This window comes from Loxodonta africana, chromosome 1 (assembly GCF_030014295.1).
Source record: "Loxodonta africana isolate mLoxAfr1 chromosome 1, mLoxAfr1.hap2, whole genome shotgun sequence".
In the NCBI taxonomy this organism is placed as follows: Eukaryota; Metazoa; Chordata; class Mammalia; order Proboscidea; family Elephantidae; genus Loxodonta; species Loxodonta africana.
In genome coordinates, this window is record NC_087342.1 from 60830761 (window position 1) to 60846712 (window position 15952).

At 44.0% G+C, this 15952-nt stretch overlaps 1 protein-coding gene across 1 annotated transcript; it reads left to right on the plus strand.

Annotated features, from left to right (window-relative positions):
- The first annotated feature begins 3165 nt into the window (after positions 1–3165).
- Positions 3166–15347, plus strand: RBM24 (RNA binding motif protein 24). Its single transcript, XM_003416459.3, has 4 exons — positions 3166–3376; positions 4422–4545; positions 6149–6203; positions 13205–15347. The coding sequence occupies exons 1-4, from the start codon at positions 3209–3211 to the stop codon at positions 13569–13571; spliced, it is 714 nt and encodes a 237-aa protein (XP_003416507.2). The 5' UTR covers positions 3166–3208; the 3' UTR covers positions 13572–15347.
- Positions 15348–15952: the final 605 nt, after the last annotated feature.

Sequence of the window (15952 nt, forward strand, 5' to 3'; positions counted from 1 at the left end):
GGGGGGGTTGTTTTATTTTAAGTCTTTAAACACTGAGCCTCAGGGCTGCCATGTTGTTTTTAGGGGATTTTCACTGGCTGATTTTCAGAAGTAGATCCCACGCCTTTCTTCCCAGTCTGTAGTAGTCTGGAAGCTCCAGTGCTTCCTGTTCCGCATCATAGCAACACACAAGCCTCTCCTGACAGGTGGGTAGTGGCTGCACATGAGATACACGGGCTGGGAATTAAACCCAGGTCTCTCGCATGGAAGGCAAGAAGTCTACCACTGAACCACCAACAGCCCTTCTATTTAAATAGGTGTGGAAAATGGGGAACCTCCATCCCCCTTAAACTTAGTTCTCTGTGAATCACGTAACAACCAGCGTTCTCAGCAATGCTTTAAGTACATACCTCTTAATTCAAAATTAGGGAATATCCAGATATCATTTTGTACAAAACAAATGTTTTAAAGGCCGCTATCAAATATTTACTGTTCACGTGAAAGAATAAAAGCATACCAGTCCAGGGTTGCAAGGGCTTGGAGTGAAAGCGGCTGCATTATTTTCTCTGGGACAATGTTAGGGAAGCATCTTATTTCCAGAAGCCGAGTTCTACCACTCAGGTATCCCAACCTGGGATCAGACTTTCCTTGTCGATCTCACTCCTTTACCTAGTGAACATCCAAGCTGCTGGCTACACTCCCAGACACCCTCCTTCCCTGATATTATCACAGTCCACTCCAGAGTATGCGCCCCATCCAGGCAGGTAGAGAGGTAAAACGGCCAGAGTCACCCTGCTCTTTAAGGCTGCTTCTCCTCACAAAAAAAAATTTCGCCTGAGCTTCATCTAAGTACAGTAATTCTTAAGTGAAGCTGCAAGATGGATGTTGAATATTAAAAGACACGCCTCCTCTCTTCCACCGCCTGCTTTGTTTTGCCAGTTTTTAAAACATTATCCTTCATCATACCAGCACATAGAGTCCCTTTCCAACCTGCGCTTTACTTCAGCAATACGGAAAGGCTGTTGTTTTACCCTTTCACTATCTGGCTCTCATATGCCTGTAAAATAGTTTATTTTTCTTCAATTGCATTACAAAAAAAAAAAAAAAGACTTTGGATGGATTTCTTCTTTCTGTATATCTCCCATTGAGGGTTCAAATTTAGAGAAACGGATGACCTCAAAGGGTCAACCTCCTGCAGAATTCAGCAAGTGAAAAAAAAAAAAAGGGAATTTAACGTTTTGCACAAGAATATTTGCACTCACAATAGCTTTTGCAAATACAGCCTCTCTCATCCTGTTGGGTTGACTGCGAAAGTGCCAGGGAAAGAGAAACAGAAGTGTGGGCCTCTCCAGGAGGTTAACATACTTGAGTGCTTTAAAGGGTGCAGACCAGAGGCAATTAATGTATGGACTTCAGAGGGCACTCCAGGTGGAAATGACTCCAAGGCAAACTGTGCATCGACGGTGGTAAGTAAAACTGCTCACGTTAAATATTCCCATCCAAACCTCAAATATGACTGAATGATTTCATAGCCTAATTGAATGTACTCTTGATTTTTCAAAAGTTGCTAAAAGCAGAAAAGCTGACATTAAATATATATATACACGCTGTACTAACTTAGTGTACCGTCTACAGATGCTTTAAAGGGCTGCTGGTAGAAAGCTGTGGTTATGTAACAGGTTGATTTCAAAAATTACACCCTTTACAATTGCATCCAGATAAAACATGATTTCTGCAATTCAAAAAGAAGGAAGTAGATTAATTCTTTGCTTCGGAGAGACAGAGAAAAACAAAAAAAGAACTTATGAGAAATCTGTACCAATCTTCCCGAATAACTAAGTTGGGAAGAAACACAAATCTGGTGACTGTGGGGGCTAAAGTACTAATTTATGGTTCTCTGAAATAGAAGGCGGTGCCTGACAGACATCGGTGTCTACTGTTACTTCGTTTGGCTGGGTCGTGAGCAATTAAAGCTTATGGTTCTCCCAAGCACACCCAAGCGCTAGACCTTCATTTCCTTCTGGCTCTACCACGCTGGTCCTCCCAGCACCGGCTCTTTAGGGTCAAGGAAGGTTGGGGCCCTCCTTCTCGCTCTCCTGGCCCCAGAGTATCCAGCTCCGGTGTCGTTGGCTGAGCTCCTTGGCCCCTAGAGCCTGGACTGGAAGTGCCTTTCAGGGAACCGCCCCATGCCTCGGGGCCCCCAGCTCGCCAGTCCAGGTCGCCTGCCCTGACACCGAGGCCGAGTCCAGGTTGCCTTGCGGGCCCTGCCACCGAGGCCGAGCGAAAACAGCCCTCGTCACGGGCTTTGGAGAGCGACGAAGCTCCCTCGTCCAACTCAGTCCCCGCGCCCTGGATCCGGCTGGGGCCGCGCCGGGTCTCTAGGTCTTTGACGAATTGGAGCGAGCGACGCCGAGTGCAAGGCCGCCTTAGCCGTCCCCAACCCTACCCTAGCGCCGGCTCCAGAGCCCAAGCCCGGGCGCCAGCGCCGCGCGGCGCCGGGGGAGAAGCAGCTGTTGCCAACAGCTGGGGGGCGGTGGCGCCGGGCGCCCCAGGTGCGGCCGCGGCCAATCGCAGGCGTGCGGCCCGCCCCCTCCCCAGCCAGGCGCCGACCCCCGGCCAGCGGGGGAAGGGAGCAGAGAGGTGGAGAGCAGTCCCCGGCACACTGGTCTTCCAGCTTCCGCGGCGGGAGAGAGAGCTAAAGCCGAAGCAGCGCGGAGTCCCCCAGCCCCGGCCCCACCGCGCGCCCGCCCACCTCCGCGCGCGGACGCTCTCCCAGCGGACCCTACCCACGCCCCGCCCAAGCCACCTAATTTCTAAGACGGAAAAATCTACCTCTCAACGCACCCACTTCTTCGCTTGAGGACCACCCTCTTTCCATTTTGGGCCTCCCCGGCAGATGAGTGGAAACCGCTGGCACATTCTCTAGAACCGAATCCTAACCCAAACGATCCGGAGAATTTGTACCGTGACCGGCAGGGGGGGCGGCAGGAGAGAGCGAAGTCAAGTCTCCGGAGCTGCTGGCGACTTCGGAAGCCGCGCGCTCCGCGCCCTCGGCCGCCCCCGGCCGCTCGCCCCCACCGCGCCGCCGCCTTCGCCCCCGGGCGCGCCCTTGGCCCCCGCCGACCGCGAAAGGGTGCGGGAGACGCGGAGCCGGAGGAGGAGGCGCAGCCGCTGCCCCAGCCGCAGCCGCAGCCGCAGCCGGAGCCCGAGCCGCGGGGCGGGCGCGAAGATGCACACGACCCAGAAAGACACCACGTACACCAAGATCTTCGTCGGGGGGCTGCCCTACCACACCACCGACGCCAGCCTGCGCAAGTACTTCGAGGTCTTCGGCGAGATCGAGGAGGCGGTGGTCATCACCGACCGGCAGACGGGCAAGTCCCGGGGCTATGGATTTGTAAGTTGCGCGGATTGGGGGAGGGGGGTGACAAAGAGCCCGGCGGGGAGATGGCGCGGGAGCGGGGAGGAAAGGAGTGACTCTTGGCCCCCAGGGTCGGAGTTTGGAGTGAGGGGCCCAGCGTGGCCGTGGGAGGAACCTGCGGGCGTGAGCGCTCTTCTCCGCAGCTCCGGGCTAAACTGAAACTTTGCGCGCGGCGGAGCTGTGGAAGGGAGGGCCGGCGCCCCTGCCTCTTAGGGTTCCAAGAGGATCCAGGGGGATGCGGTGTAGGGGGAGGGGCGCAGCAGGGGTGGAAGGAGAGCATTGTATTGACCGTTGGATTTAGAGGTGCGGAGGGTTGGGAGGGAGGGGCCGCAGCCCTGCAGAATTGTATTCCCGGGTTGGAGGCAGGTGGTTAAGCGCGCAGTTGCTTTGTCAAAATGTGTGTGTCTTCTGGCGTTCCGGCTGGGGCAGAGAGAGAACACCCCAGGAGGTGCTCCTCTCATGCCACCGCCCCTCTTGTTTTAAAATTGCAAAGGTAGGTTCTTGAAAAGATGACCCTATGGCTCTTTGCCGAAATGAAACAGAGCATATCAAGCTTTCTGGAGATTTAAGCTCGGCAATTCATCTGCCGAGAAGCAGCGAGCCCCAGAGTAGGACAATAGCTATTGTCGTTGGGGATATGTTTGCGGGTGGCTGGGCTCACCGGGCGGATGTGAGGCTGGGCTTACTTGAAAGCAAACAGTGGCTCTCAGGCAGATCTAGGGACACTGGGAGTAGGAAGGCTCTAGAGGCGTTCTGAAACGGAATTCTGGCTCACGAATGTCAACTAGGCCCTACTAGCACTCTTAAGACTTAGGAGTGGGGGTGTCCTTATTATTATTTTGGCGAGGAGGGGCGAACAATGAGTAAGGCCTAGCAAAAAAAAAAGAATAAATAAAAGAAAAAGTTTGAGAACCCCTCAGTTTTACCACATACGACTTCTCTAGTGTGATTCTTGGCTTTTCCTTCAGGGGTTAATTTAGCACTTTGTGTGTGTGTCTGTGTGTGTGTATATGTTGCTAAGGTCACCATGGCTGACCGGGCTGCTGCGGAAAGGGCCTGCAAGGATCCCAACCCCATCATTGATGGCAGGAAGGCCAATGTGAATCTGGCATACTTGGGAGCAAAACCTAGGATCATGCAACCAGGTGAGGAATGCCTGTCACCCCCCACCCTCCATCAGAGCCCCCCACTTGTGAATAGTAAGAATCTCTGATGCCCAAAACATTGGGTCCCTTAGAATCTGTAGATGTGTTTAGTAAACTTGAGCCATAGTTAGTCATTCTACCAAGGACTTTAAAATAAATGAGAGCTGCAGACACTCCTTTCAGGAGCTGAAATGTACCTGTATAGGCAGGTATCTAATGTACAAAAATAGATCTTGGAGTTGTAGTCCACTCTCAGTTTTCCAATTCTTAGCGACATGTAGATAATTCACATAGGGATTATGTGGTCCAAACTTGTCAACTCCAGCTAGTTATAGTTGCCTGCATAGTCTTGTCTCTCCTTTTACCACCAGTTGCCCTGTGCTCACAGCAGGTAATCTGACTTGTACACAGACCCAGGAGAAGTATGGGGATGGGGTTAGTGTCAGGTTTGTAAAGCTGTGACTTAGAGTCACAGGATATTAGCCATGGAAGAAAATGGAGAGATTTCCCCTAGTCAAGGGCCCTCCTGTTATAGATGAAGCATCTTAGAGATGAGAAATCATTTACTCCAAAGTTATGTGGCAGTTGGTCACCGAAAGGGAAGCATCGTCTTGTCTGTGTGAAAATATGTCCTTTGGGATTATTTGCAACACCGCCCTTTGCATTAATACAAATAATTGAGAGTTGACTATTGAGAGAGTGTAATCTTTCTCTTGGGTAAGTGGCTTTGCTTGATTAAATTATATAGTCCTAACACTTTCCATCTGAAGTTTTGGAAAGAGGTTGACACTTCCATCCAAGCTGATTTGAAAGGAAACTGGGTTGTCCAGAAAGCGAGGGCATGTGCAAATACTGAAGAGCATTAAATAATATATAAGGAATCCCTGGGTGGTGCAGTGGTTAAATGCTTGGCTACTAGCCAAAAGGTCAGTGGTTCAAACCCACCCAGAGGTGCCTGGGAAGACAGGCCTAGAGATCTGCTTCAAAAGGTCACAGCCTAGAAAGTCCTATGGAGCAGTTCTACTCTGCACCCATGGGGTTGCCATGAGTCAGAATTGGCTTGATTGCCGCTAAAGACAACAATGTATTTGTCTATTATACCATGTGTATATATTATCCAGAAGAGAAGGAAAGGAGAATTTATTTTTGTGAATTTTGAGTACTCTAAAGCTGCAAAACCCAGTTCTTCCAGAGCGTTGTCTACAGCATTCCAAAACCAGCGTTCCAATTTACAAAAGCTTTTTATAGACGGTGATTCAGGATTTTAGGAATATTTGTGACATGTAACTTCATTGTCAAGTCCTATTGTTCTTGTTTTTATTTCACAAGAATTGTCCCTGGTCTCATTTTCTAAAGCCCTGTTCTATGTCTGTCCAATAAACTTTGCAGATATGTATTTTTTCAAACTTTCCACTTGAGCCTATTAAAATCTTTATTTGGGATCAACAGTAACACTTATAAAACTGATTTAAAAATATATAGATGTAATATTTCCTCTAAAGTATTAAAAGAATAGTTATTTTTTTCTAGTGAAAGTTGTGATTGCATTTTATATGTTCTAGTAATGTGCACAAATAGAGAATGTGGTGTGTTTTGTTGTTAGGTTTTGCGTTTGGTGTTCAACAGCTTCATCCAGCCCTTATACAAAGACCTTTTGGGTAAGTCCATTGAACAGGCCCTCCTCCGTTTCAATACATTTGTTAAACCTGCCTCTTTGTTATAGACACACAAGACATCATGTCACTGAATTTTCCTGGTTAAACATATTTGTATATGCTTGTCTATTTTTAATGCTGATACTATAAATATTTTTAGATGAGTCAAGTTATGTGACCAAGTATGCAGCCTCCAAACCAGACAAATTTTGAGCTTATGATAAAACAAAACAAAAATACCAGGTATGACTCATGTCCAAGGTGATTGTGCCCCCTCACCGTTACTGCTGTTCAACTTGACTCAATTGTATTTATCTCTTTCTAACCTGACAGGGCTCGTATACAGTTAAGCTAACTGATCAGAAGGATACGATGATAAGAGGTGGAATAGTTCTGTTTGGAATTAAACTCTGTAACCAGTAGACTCAGACACACAAGCTCAGATGGTGATTAACGATGCATGGATGTTGGTGTTGTTTTTTATTTTTCACAATAGTCAATAGACCTCCGTGTGCTTTATTTTATTTATTACAGTAATGAAGTGGTGTTGATAGCTAAACTGTGTGCTTTTTTTTACTTAATTGAAAAGAGCTGTAGTGAAAGTGTTTTCTTTTCCTCGGGGAAGGGGCTCTTTGTGTTTTTGGTTTTGGTGGTGGTGTTGAGGAGTGTTGACTTTTTACTTTGCCATGGGAAGCAAAGGGCCTTTTTTTTGTTTGTTTCTTGCTTTTAAGCTGTAGCCTGTGACTTCCACTTACCCGTATTTTTGTAGTGAGTGCTAAATGGTGTGATTTCTTTCTGTAAGAATACAGATTCATTGCTTGCATGTCCTGAGTTTCTGTTTTACTGGGGGAGTTTTCTGGGAATGGGTTCTTTTGCAATGTGTATCTACTTTTAGGCCTTCTAATTTAAAGGTCCAGCTGTCCTCATCTGATTTCATTAACACTATCCAGTTTTTTAAGTAGAGTAGCACTAACTTTCACTTTTCAGACCTAACCCAGGTGAACAGCCTGCTCATATTTGTGTTCTCTCTGGGTGCTGTGATTAACAGCTTTCCTTATCTGAGCTCCCCACTTCCCTCCCATTCAGACATAAGATGGGTGGAATATCACCTACTTCCTAAATTTATTCTGAAAACTCAAGTCTATTTTGGCTGTGTTCTAGCCGATCAGCATTCCTGTAACTTGAATGCCAGGAATTTAAACATCTTTTTTAAAGGTTCTAGCTGTTCAATATATATTATGTGGTCCGCAATAGTTTCTTCTCCAGTTTAACACCTCAACGTCAACACGTGTAACCTCAAAGGTTGAAACCTGTCTTCATAGATAGATAGACCAAAAATAATAATAATCTGACTTGGAAAAGTCAAGTTATGTTTCCCATGAATACCCTCTTATAACCCTACCTTTAACATATGAGTGCCTTACTCTTACTGCCAACTCTTAACTTTTTTTTTTTAACCGTTGAAGAGAGTCTTCTGTCCAACATGATCAGAAAGGGTCTTCGTATACCCATAGCTATTTGTCAAAGCCCCATCCAAACCAACCTGGACATGGACAACAAATAGTGTGCTGATGACTCCAACTACTTCTCTAGGATGCCACCCCCCAGTGGTCTAGACTGTGTGTTTAAGGTAGAATTAGGGAGGAGAACATGTGACTTGAGAAGCGATGGTGAGCTTTGTCGTGGCCTTATGCTAATAATCTTGGAACAGTTAGAAAAGTAAATCAATCAACAGGTATTAGCTTGTGCCTATTTTTTACTGTGCTAGTGGGTGAGGCAAAATGAAGAAATGGCACTTTAGTTTGGGAAAGAAATCAAACACAAACCAATCAGGAATTGCTTGGTATCGTGTCAAGTACAAGAAGAATTCAGAGTAGCAAGAAAATAGATGTGCTGGAGGAGTTGCACAGAGCTTGTAGGGGAGGTAGACTTGATCTAGACTTGGGCCAATGAGTATATCTTGGAGAGGTGGAAAGAGGAATAGACACGTCTGGAAGGGGTAGGATGATGAGGTGAATGTGAATAAAGACACCGAGAAGAAAAGACCTAGTGCGTGCAGAAACCAGACTGTTGATGGAGGGTCTTAAGAGCTAGATATAGAAATTAAGACTAGTTGTGTTGGTCTTTGTAGATCCTTGAAAAAGAAAGTAACAGAAGGAAAATAAGATCACCCAGAGTAAGCTGTGTCATTTGGAAATTGTAAGTCAAGTGTGTTTTGATGGCAGCCTTGTGTTTTTCATCTCTCCTAATATTCACTGTCTTTATAAGGGATGGCGATTATTACTGTTTGCGTAAATTGTTTGAACTTGAGATCTGTATTAGGAATAGATAGCATTCCAGATGAAACAAGCAAGCCTTCTTTTTCTTTGTTAAGGGGCTCTCAGCATTGCTCTAGTCCCCAGAGTCTGTACCTAAGAAATCACACCTGGTCATCCTAAATTATGTTCGAACGCCACATGTTCTTATTTTAGTCCTGTAAAGAAGCTTGAGAATTTTTTGTGTTACTCAAGGTGTTTGAAGTTCTAGTAACTGAACTATTTTTTATGTGGTCCCTAAACAGCTCCCAGATTACTCTGTACCATTTAAGACAAAACCTTGGCCTGAAGGAACGTAACACAGTGGGAAGATAGATAGAAACTTATGGATTTGCTGAAAAGTATCATAAATATTTTATGTTTGGAAGAAGATTTTCTTGTTGAAACCTTAGAGCAGAGAGACTGTGGATCTGTGCACAGAAATTTCTAGGTAGTTTAGATCAGGTTGAAAATACACGTAAACATTCGCTCAGTACATCTTTTAAGTGTTCAGTTTTGTGCCAGGTGTGTTAACACTGTGCTAGGTGCTGGACCACCCACTAAGGAGGCAGGAGAGGTGCTTACCAGCATTAACTGTACATTTGCTCCATGCTTGGCACTGATAAGGGATTTCTATAAATTACATAATATTATCCTCACAATAATTCTTTGATGAAGGCACTATTAATATCCTTCCTCTGGATGAAAAAACAAACAAACCAACCTGAGACACACACACACACACACACACACACAGAGAGAGAGACACACACAAAGAGATTAATTAGCTTCCCTGGGGTCACAGGGCTTGGAAGTGATAGAAGCCGATTTTGGTTCAGAGTCATGGTCTGTCTGACTCCAAAGGCTGTATTCTTTCCTCCATGTCAGGCTGTACCCAAAAAAGACACAACTCCATTCTCTCGTAATCTAGTAAGAAAATCGACAAGCACCCCAGAGTGCTCTCTGTGTAGCTTCAGATAAGGAAGAGAGACATCCAGTTGGTGTAATCCAGGAAGTCTTCAAGAAGGAGGTAGAAGTTGACCTAGGTTTTAAAGGATGACGGAAGATAGGGAGCTCGTTTATTGAGTACCCACTTTATTCATCATAGTAGATTCTTCACATAGGCTATTTAATGTACAACAAATCAGGGTTGAAAATACTAGGTCCATTTCATAGATGAGAAATGTGAGATTGAAAGGAAAAAGCGAATTGCTAAAGGCCCTATGCGTAATGAGTGGGAAAGTGAGGACAGGGGTCCCTGGGTGGTGCAGATGTTTGAGTGCTGGACTACTAACTGAAAGGTTAGCGCTTCAAACCCACCCAGAGGCACCTTGGAAGACAGGCCTGGTGATCTGCGTCTGAAAGGTCACAATCTTGAAAGCCCTATGGAGCAGTTCTACTCTGCACACATGGGGTCACCATGAGTCAGAATCGACTCGATGCAACTAACACCAATAACAACAACAAGAGCGAGGATGGGTGGAGGTGGAGTGGGGACTGGCATCTCCGGTGGAAAGATGAGATGGACAAAAATGAGGATCTAAGAAAGTCTGGCATGTTTAGGAACATTAAGGAGCCCAGTTGTCCTGGGTTCAAAGAAAGGTAGAAAGGAATACTGGAAAGAAAGTTTGGAGCCAGAATCCTAAAGGGTCTAGGATGCCAAGGTTTAAGAAATCCACATTTCGTTTGTTACGATATTAAGGGCCAGGGAGTACTTTGAGCAAGCGAATGAGGGGCAGACTCTGTCAAAACTGTGCAATTGTTTAGAAGAAGAACCAGTTTATTATATCGCTTCAAAAATCAGAGAGAAGTCAGAGGGACATAAAGAGATGGGAAGAAAAGGAAAGCGTAGGAATTCTGTTTGAAAATTGCTGGAAGTATCTGCTTTGCACTTGTCCTTTTGTAATTGCTAGGCATGTCCCTTAGACTATTACGATGGTGCAAACGGTTAACTCACTTGACTGCTAACTGAAATGTTGGAGGTTCAAGTCCACCCAGAGGTGTCTCAAAAGAAAGGCATTGCAATCTGATTTTGAAAAACCAGCCTTTGAAAACCCCACAGAGCACAGTCCTACTCTGAGACACTTGGGGTCGCCATGAGTCGGAATCGACTCAACAGCAACTGGGGGTGATGGTGGACTATTAAAGGAACTCCTAATATAGGGATTGCTTCCAAGGTGCCCCCTTACCCTCTGTCCAATTCTGCCTTCCTTCCTGAACTGAGTGAGATATTTTAGGCTTTCCATGGCCTCCAGCATTCTCCTTTTCCCTGAACCTTAAAGGACTCTAGGTTTTCATTTGACTTCCGGACATCTTCCTACTTTTGCCAGACTTCATGTAGAATTCTTATCTTCCAGGGAACCGCACGCTCTCATTGGTCTGCATTATCAAAGCAAAGTGACTTCTCCATGGAAAATAAAGGCAGAAACAAGAGCCTCTAAACAACCCCACTTATTGCTTAATGCTTACTTCACACCCACGCGCACACATAATTTTATCCTTCCTCTTTGTAGGATAAGCTTGTTGTGGTTAACACTTTCATTCAAACCTGTGAACCTTGCAATCACTGTGTTGTCTTTTGGAACTGGGAGTGTAAGGGGTTAATGTTTTGGTATCAGTGAGCTTCTTGCTGGCTGGCCTTTGTAGCTGATAGATGTTTTACTTTGGCCTTATAAAGACATTTTACCCGCTGGAAACCCTTGTCGCATGACAGGATCAAAAATAGCCCGGCTGCAGCCCCTGCTGTCCATCACCACATGCAAACTGGCATGACAGCGGCCTCGCTTAGCAGTGTCCCCACACTGTGATCGAGGCGACCTCCCGGCACAGTGTTTCCTAAAGCCACACCTGTTGCTACAAGCGAGCCAGTCACCTGACCTGCAGAAAAGTTTTGAGTGTGTATACGACCATGCGTCTGGTTTCTGACAAGCAGTTAAGAACATCCCTGAGTGTCCTCTGAAACACTTTGATGACGTCGTTTCTCCTGGCACTGGGAAAGATCTACAAGTCTACTAAAACTCAGGTTATTTTTATCACTGGGGTCAAAGCTGGCTACCCTCTGTGATAAATACATCTTTTCCATGAAACGCCAAAAAGACAAAGCAAAATCTGTGTTTTAAAAATCGGAATGCAAGGCTTTCTGGTTTGAGTTCGTTCACATTTAAAGGTTGTGCTTGTACTTTCTGTAGGTTTTTGGGCTTTGTCAACAACCACATGGCATGTTGGCGTTGTACTTTTAGAAATCCAGGGGTTTCTCGTGGAGATTATATTAAAGAAAGATGAAAATAAACCAGATAGTCATGGTAGTGTTTTAAGTGGGCAATAATGAATCACAAGAGTGAGCGTTGAGATGCATGGGTTTTTTTGTTTTTGTTTTTTTAAGACCTCTTGTGATTTATGTTTTTAACCAAATTAACTTTCAAGTAAGGTCATTGGAGTCTGTTTTGTCTGTGATCTGTGATTGCATCATTTTAAAAGATACTTGATTTTGTTTCACTTTCTTGAACGTTCTGCAGGATAATAGAAGAATAGAATTGATTTGTACAGAATTCTTACTAATAGGACAGAATTAAAACAAATATGCTAATAAACCTATTTCTGTTGATTTGGAGGATAAGACAGTTAATGGATGTGCAAATAAAAAAATGTTTCCTAACTCTTAAAACTATGTAAACCATCTAAGTTGCTAATAATTTTGGAGATATTTAGTATTTCCCTGTCCCCCCTCCCCCTTCCCTCAACCTCATTGTTTCCCCAAACCCCTTCTGTCTGTCTTGCATAGAGATAAACAAGCTGGCTGACCCTCAGTTGCCTGCTAGTCAAACAGGTTTGATTGACCGCTGGGTCCTTATGAATTTTATGGGGAAAACAGAAAGAAAGAAAGAAAGTGTGCTGCACCTCTCTTTGGGAATCACTGCCGTGAATGTGAATAGCATTTCTGTAGCTTCCCACAACAGCCTCTGTGACGAGAGTGAGCTGCACTACAGTTCGTTTGAGGAGTGTGATTCTGCTGTGTTTACCACACTTGTGAACTTTTAAACTCCTTTTTTATTTTGTCGCCTGCTTCTTTTTTTTGTTGTTGTTTTTGTATTATTATTATTTTTAATAAGGGTGACTGAGGTTGCAGAGAGATTAATGTGTGCTGAGTCTGCCTAGCAATTTCAAGTAGGGTTGCCATGATAATAAACACTTATCATTGAAGCCAGATATTTTGTTGAAATTTCTTTTCGTTTGGACAAACTGGCCTACGCCCCATGGGATTGAATGAATGATCATGGATTACCTTTGAGTCCCGCAGTCACTGCGAAGAATGTTTCTATTTGCTAAACATCGTTCTTTTATGAACGGATTACAAAATTTTCTAAAGTCTTAGCCAATTAAGCGTTTGTTAAGTACGTCTTACCTTCATAGCCTTCATGAACCTTAATTTATTTTCCAAACTTTGGATAAATGATATTTAATGGCTCTAAATAATCATAAAAATTCCCACAGGGGGGTGTTGTGATATTTTTATTGTTGTTTGAATTCTTTCTGGGCACTATGCGACTTTGGCTACCGCCAGAGTAATTTCAATGAACCACTAGAAAGTAGATATTGTGGCAACCCTATGCTCATAATAACCACTAAATTTGAGTTTGTCTTATTTCTGGACAATGAATGCTACAGAGAGGAGGTAATAGCTGCCTGACTTTGTTTTCCGTTTCTCAACAGGATACCTGCCCACTATGTCTATCCGCAGGCTTTTGTGCAGCCTGGAGTTGTAATTCCGCATGTCCAACCAACAGCAGCTGCTGCCTCCACCACACCTTACATTGATTACACTGGAGCCGCTTACGCACAGTACTCAGCGGCAGCAGCTGCTGCTGCCGCCGCTGCCGCCGCCTATGACCAGTACCCCTACGCAGCCTCTCCAGCTGCTGCAGGCTATGTCACCGCTGGGGGCTATGGCTACGCAGTCCAACAGCCAATCACCGCCGCGGCACCTGGGACAGCTGCTGCCGCCGCTGCAGCAGCTGCCGCCGCTGCCGCATTTGGCCAGTATCAGCCTCAGCAGCTGCAAACAGACCGAATGCAATAGTCCAGCCATCTGATCAAAGTTGAATTGTTCTCTCTTCTCCCCCCTCCCCCAATTTCCCAATTCTTAGTAGGTAATGAGAGTGTTAATTGACTTAACAGCTTTACAAAGAAAAAGGAAAAAAAAAAAAAAAAAAAGCTATGCTATTGCAGAGCAGAGGTTTTTTTTTTTTTTTTTTTTTTTTTAAATACTCCAGTTGTGTCCCTGGATGAGAACGAGGTGAGAATGAGGGGAGCCCGTGCAGGTTTGGAAATCAGTCCCACAGACCCTGAGTCAACGAAATGATGCAGGAGTAGCAATGGAATTTCACTTTTCTAATGGGGTTTTTATTTTTGCTCTTTTTATAGTATCAGGGAAGCAAACTGCCTTTTACAAGTTAGAAAATGCTATTTGAATCTAGTTGAACCAGGGAATACAGAGTGAGCAATATGTAGCTTGAATTACCTTTAAAAGCAAGACTTTTTTTAAACCAAGTGTTTGAAAGCACTGATTGTCATTTTTAGCAGTCACTACGGCCTATAGAACTTTTTCCGAGTAAGAAGGTAATGTTCTTACTGTCTCAAAAATGGGCATCGAACAATCAATCTGGGAGCGTGGCGGTGGGTGAAATGGTGGACAGGCACCAAAGCTATTTTCTCATCTGTCCTCAGGATGAGTGGAACTGTGGAGCAAGTGATGTGGAAATAATGGGTGCAACAGCTGTACAGACAATCAATAACACACACAGTTCTGGAAAGAACACATCACTTGTGCTTGTTTGATGAGCTTGTCACATTCTAATCCCTCTCCCCATCCTGTTTCAATTTTGGGAAACTTGTATCTGCTGGTGTCAGCAATTCTGATTCTGAAATAGGATCAGGCTTTTACTACAACAGCCTTCTCTTTCTATTTATTGTGTCGACTCGTGGCTTCTGAATAAAGGCAGGCAAAGTTCGCAGACTCTACACCCTTAAGAACTGTCTTAAGGATGTTTATTTTTTTTCCCCCTTTTTAAATAATTTTACACGTTTTAGTATCTATTTCAGAGTCATATTTAAAACTATTTATTAGTGAATACAGTCCATGAGACAACAAGGTTACCGAGATTACAATTCTTCAAAGGTTAATAATGATGTGGTTTATATTGTGCCTTACTAGTAATGCTATTTAAGATATTTATTTTGAAGTTTTACTATGCTGCACTCTAAAGAAAGGACCTTTAGATGTGACACTGTAAAATTATGTATTCATCTCATGGCATAAATTATTTAGTAGGTCTAGATGTAGGGTATTAAATATTAACCTATTCAGCGAAAGACGTTGACTTGGATTTATTTAAATTCGTATGTGCACTGTATAAGAGAGTACTCTTACGTTAACACATTTTAGTTGATTTTAGCTTTTAGGTTTTTTAAACAGGCTATATTGCTAATTTCGTGCTTCCTTCTGTGATTTTTGCTCGTGTAGGTCTCATTTTTCTTGGTAACTCATTAGTCTAACACTCTCCTTATGTAGTTTTTAAATGCTGCTTTACATTTTTCTTCTGAAGCTGCAATACTTGCAATTTTTATTCTTAAACAAAATTGAATACTATTTTACACTGTATTGGATTTTTATACTTGAACAATTTCATACAAGGGAAGACAGGTTAGCATTTTTATGGACTCTCTGCATTATCACTGGATTTACTTTAAGTATTCCCAAACGAGACAGTGTTATGTGATGTAGACATGACTCTCCCGTGCAAATTATTTATTCATTGTGTATATTGCTTTATAACATTTCAGATCTTCTAATCTGTTCACTTGTATTAAATATAATTTTTAAAAACTTCGTGGCATTGTTTCTAATTCTGTAGCAAAGGTGAGCGATTTCTCCTTTTAACCAGAATTCATAGGCATGATTTACATGTAACATTTTCATTGAGCATAACACTTCCTGGACCCCTGTTTTTAAACCTTAAAGTAAATTTCATGAACTCGGCATCGACATTATATTTAACAAATGAACCCTAAAGGACTATTCATGTCACTGAAATTAGGTTAACTGAAGTTGTTTTGGAAGTAGTGGACTGGAGAAAGGACCAGGAATCCCTGGGTAGTGCAGACAATTAATTTGCTCTGCTGCTAACCGAAAGGTTGGAGGTTCACGTCCACCCAGCGGCCTGGCAGTCTACTTCCAAAAAATCAGCCATTGGACATCCTATGTAGCACAGTTCTACTCTGACACACATGGGGTTGCCATGAGTCAGAGTCAACTGGATGGCAGGTCATTGAGAGAGGGGACCAGTCATTCAGAAGCTGGAGTAGCAGAGTTGTGCTAGGATCAGGTTAACTCAGGTTTGCAGCTGAAGTCTACCACTTTCTAGCAATGTGAACTGGAGCGCGGTAGATTCTGTAATCCAC

What these genes read in the sequence shown, in the direction of transcription:
- RBM24 (XM_003416459.3), top strand. Translation starts at nt 3,209, where the DNA reads ATGCACACGACCCAGAAAGACACCACGTACACCAAGATCTTCGTCGGG. An exon ending in ACCTAGGATCATGCAACCAG is followed by an intron (nt 4,546 to 6,148) that starts GTGAGGAATGCC and finishes TTTTGTTGTTAG; the next exon opens with GTTTTGCGTTTGGTGTTCAA. An exon ending in CTTATACAAAGACCTTTTGG is followed by an intron (nt 6,204 to 13,204) that starts GTAAGTCCATTG and finishes GTTTCTCAACAG; the next exon opens with GATACCTGCCCACTATGTCT.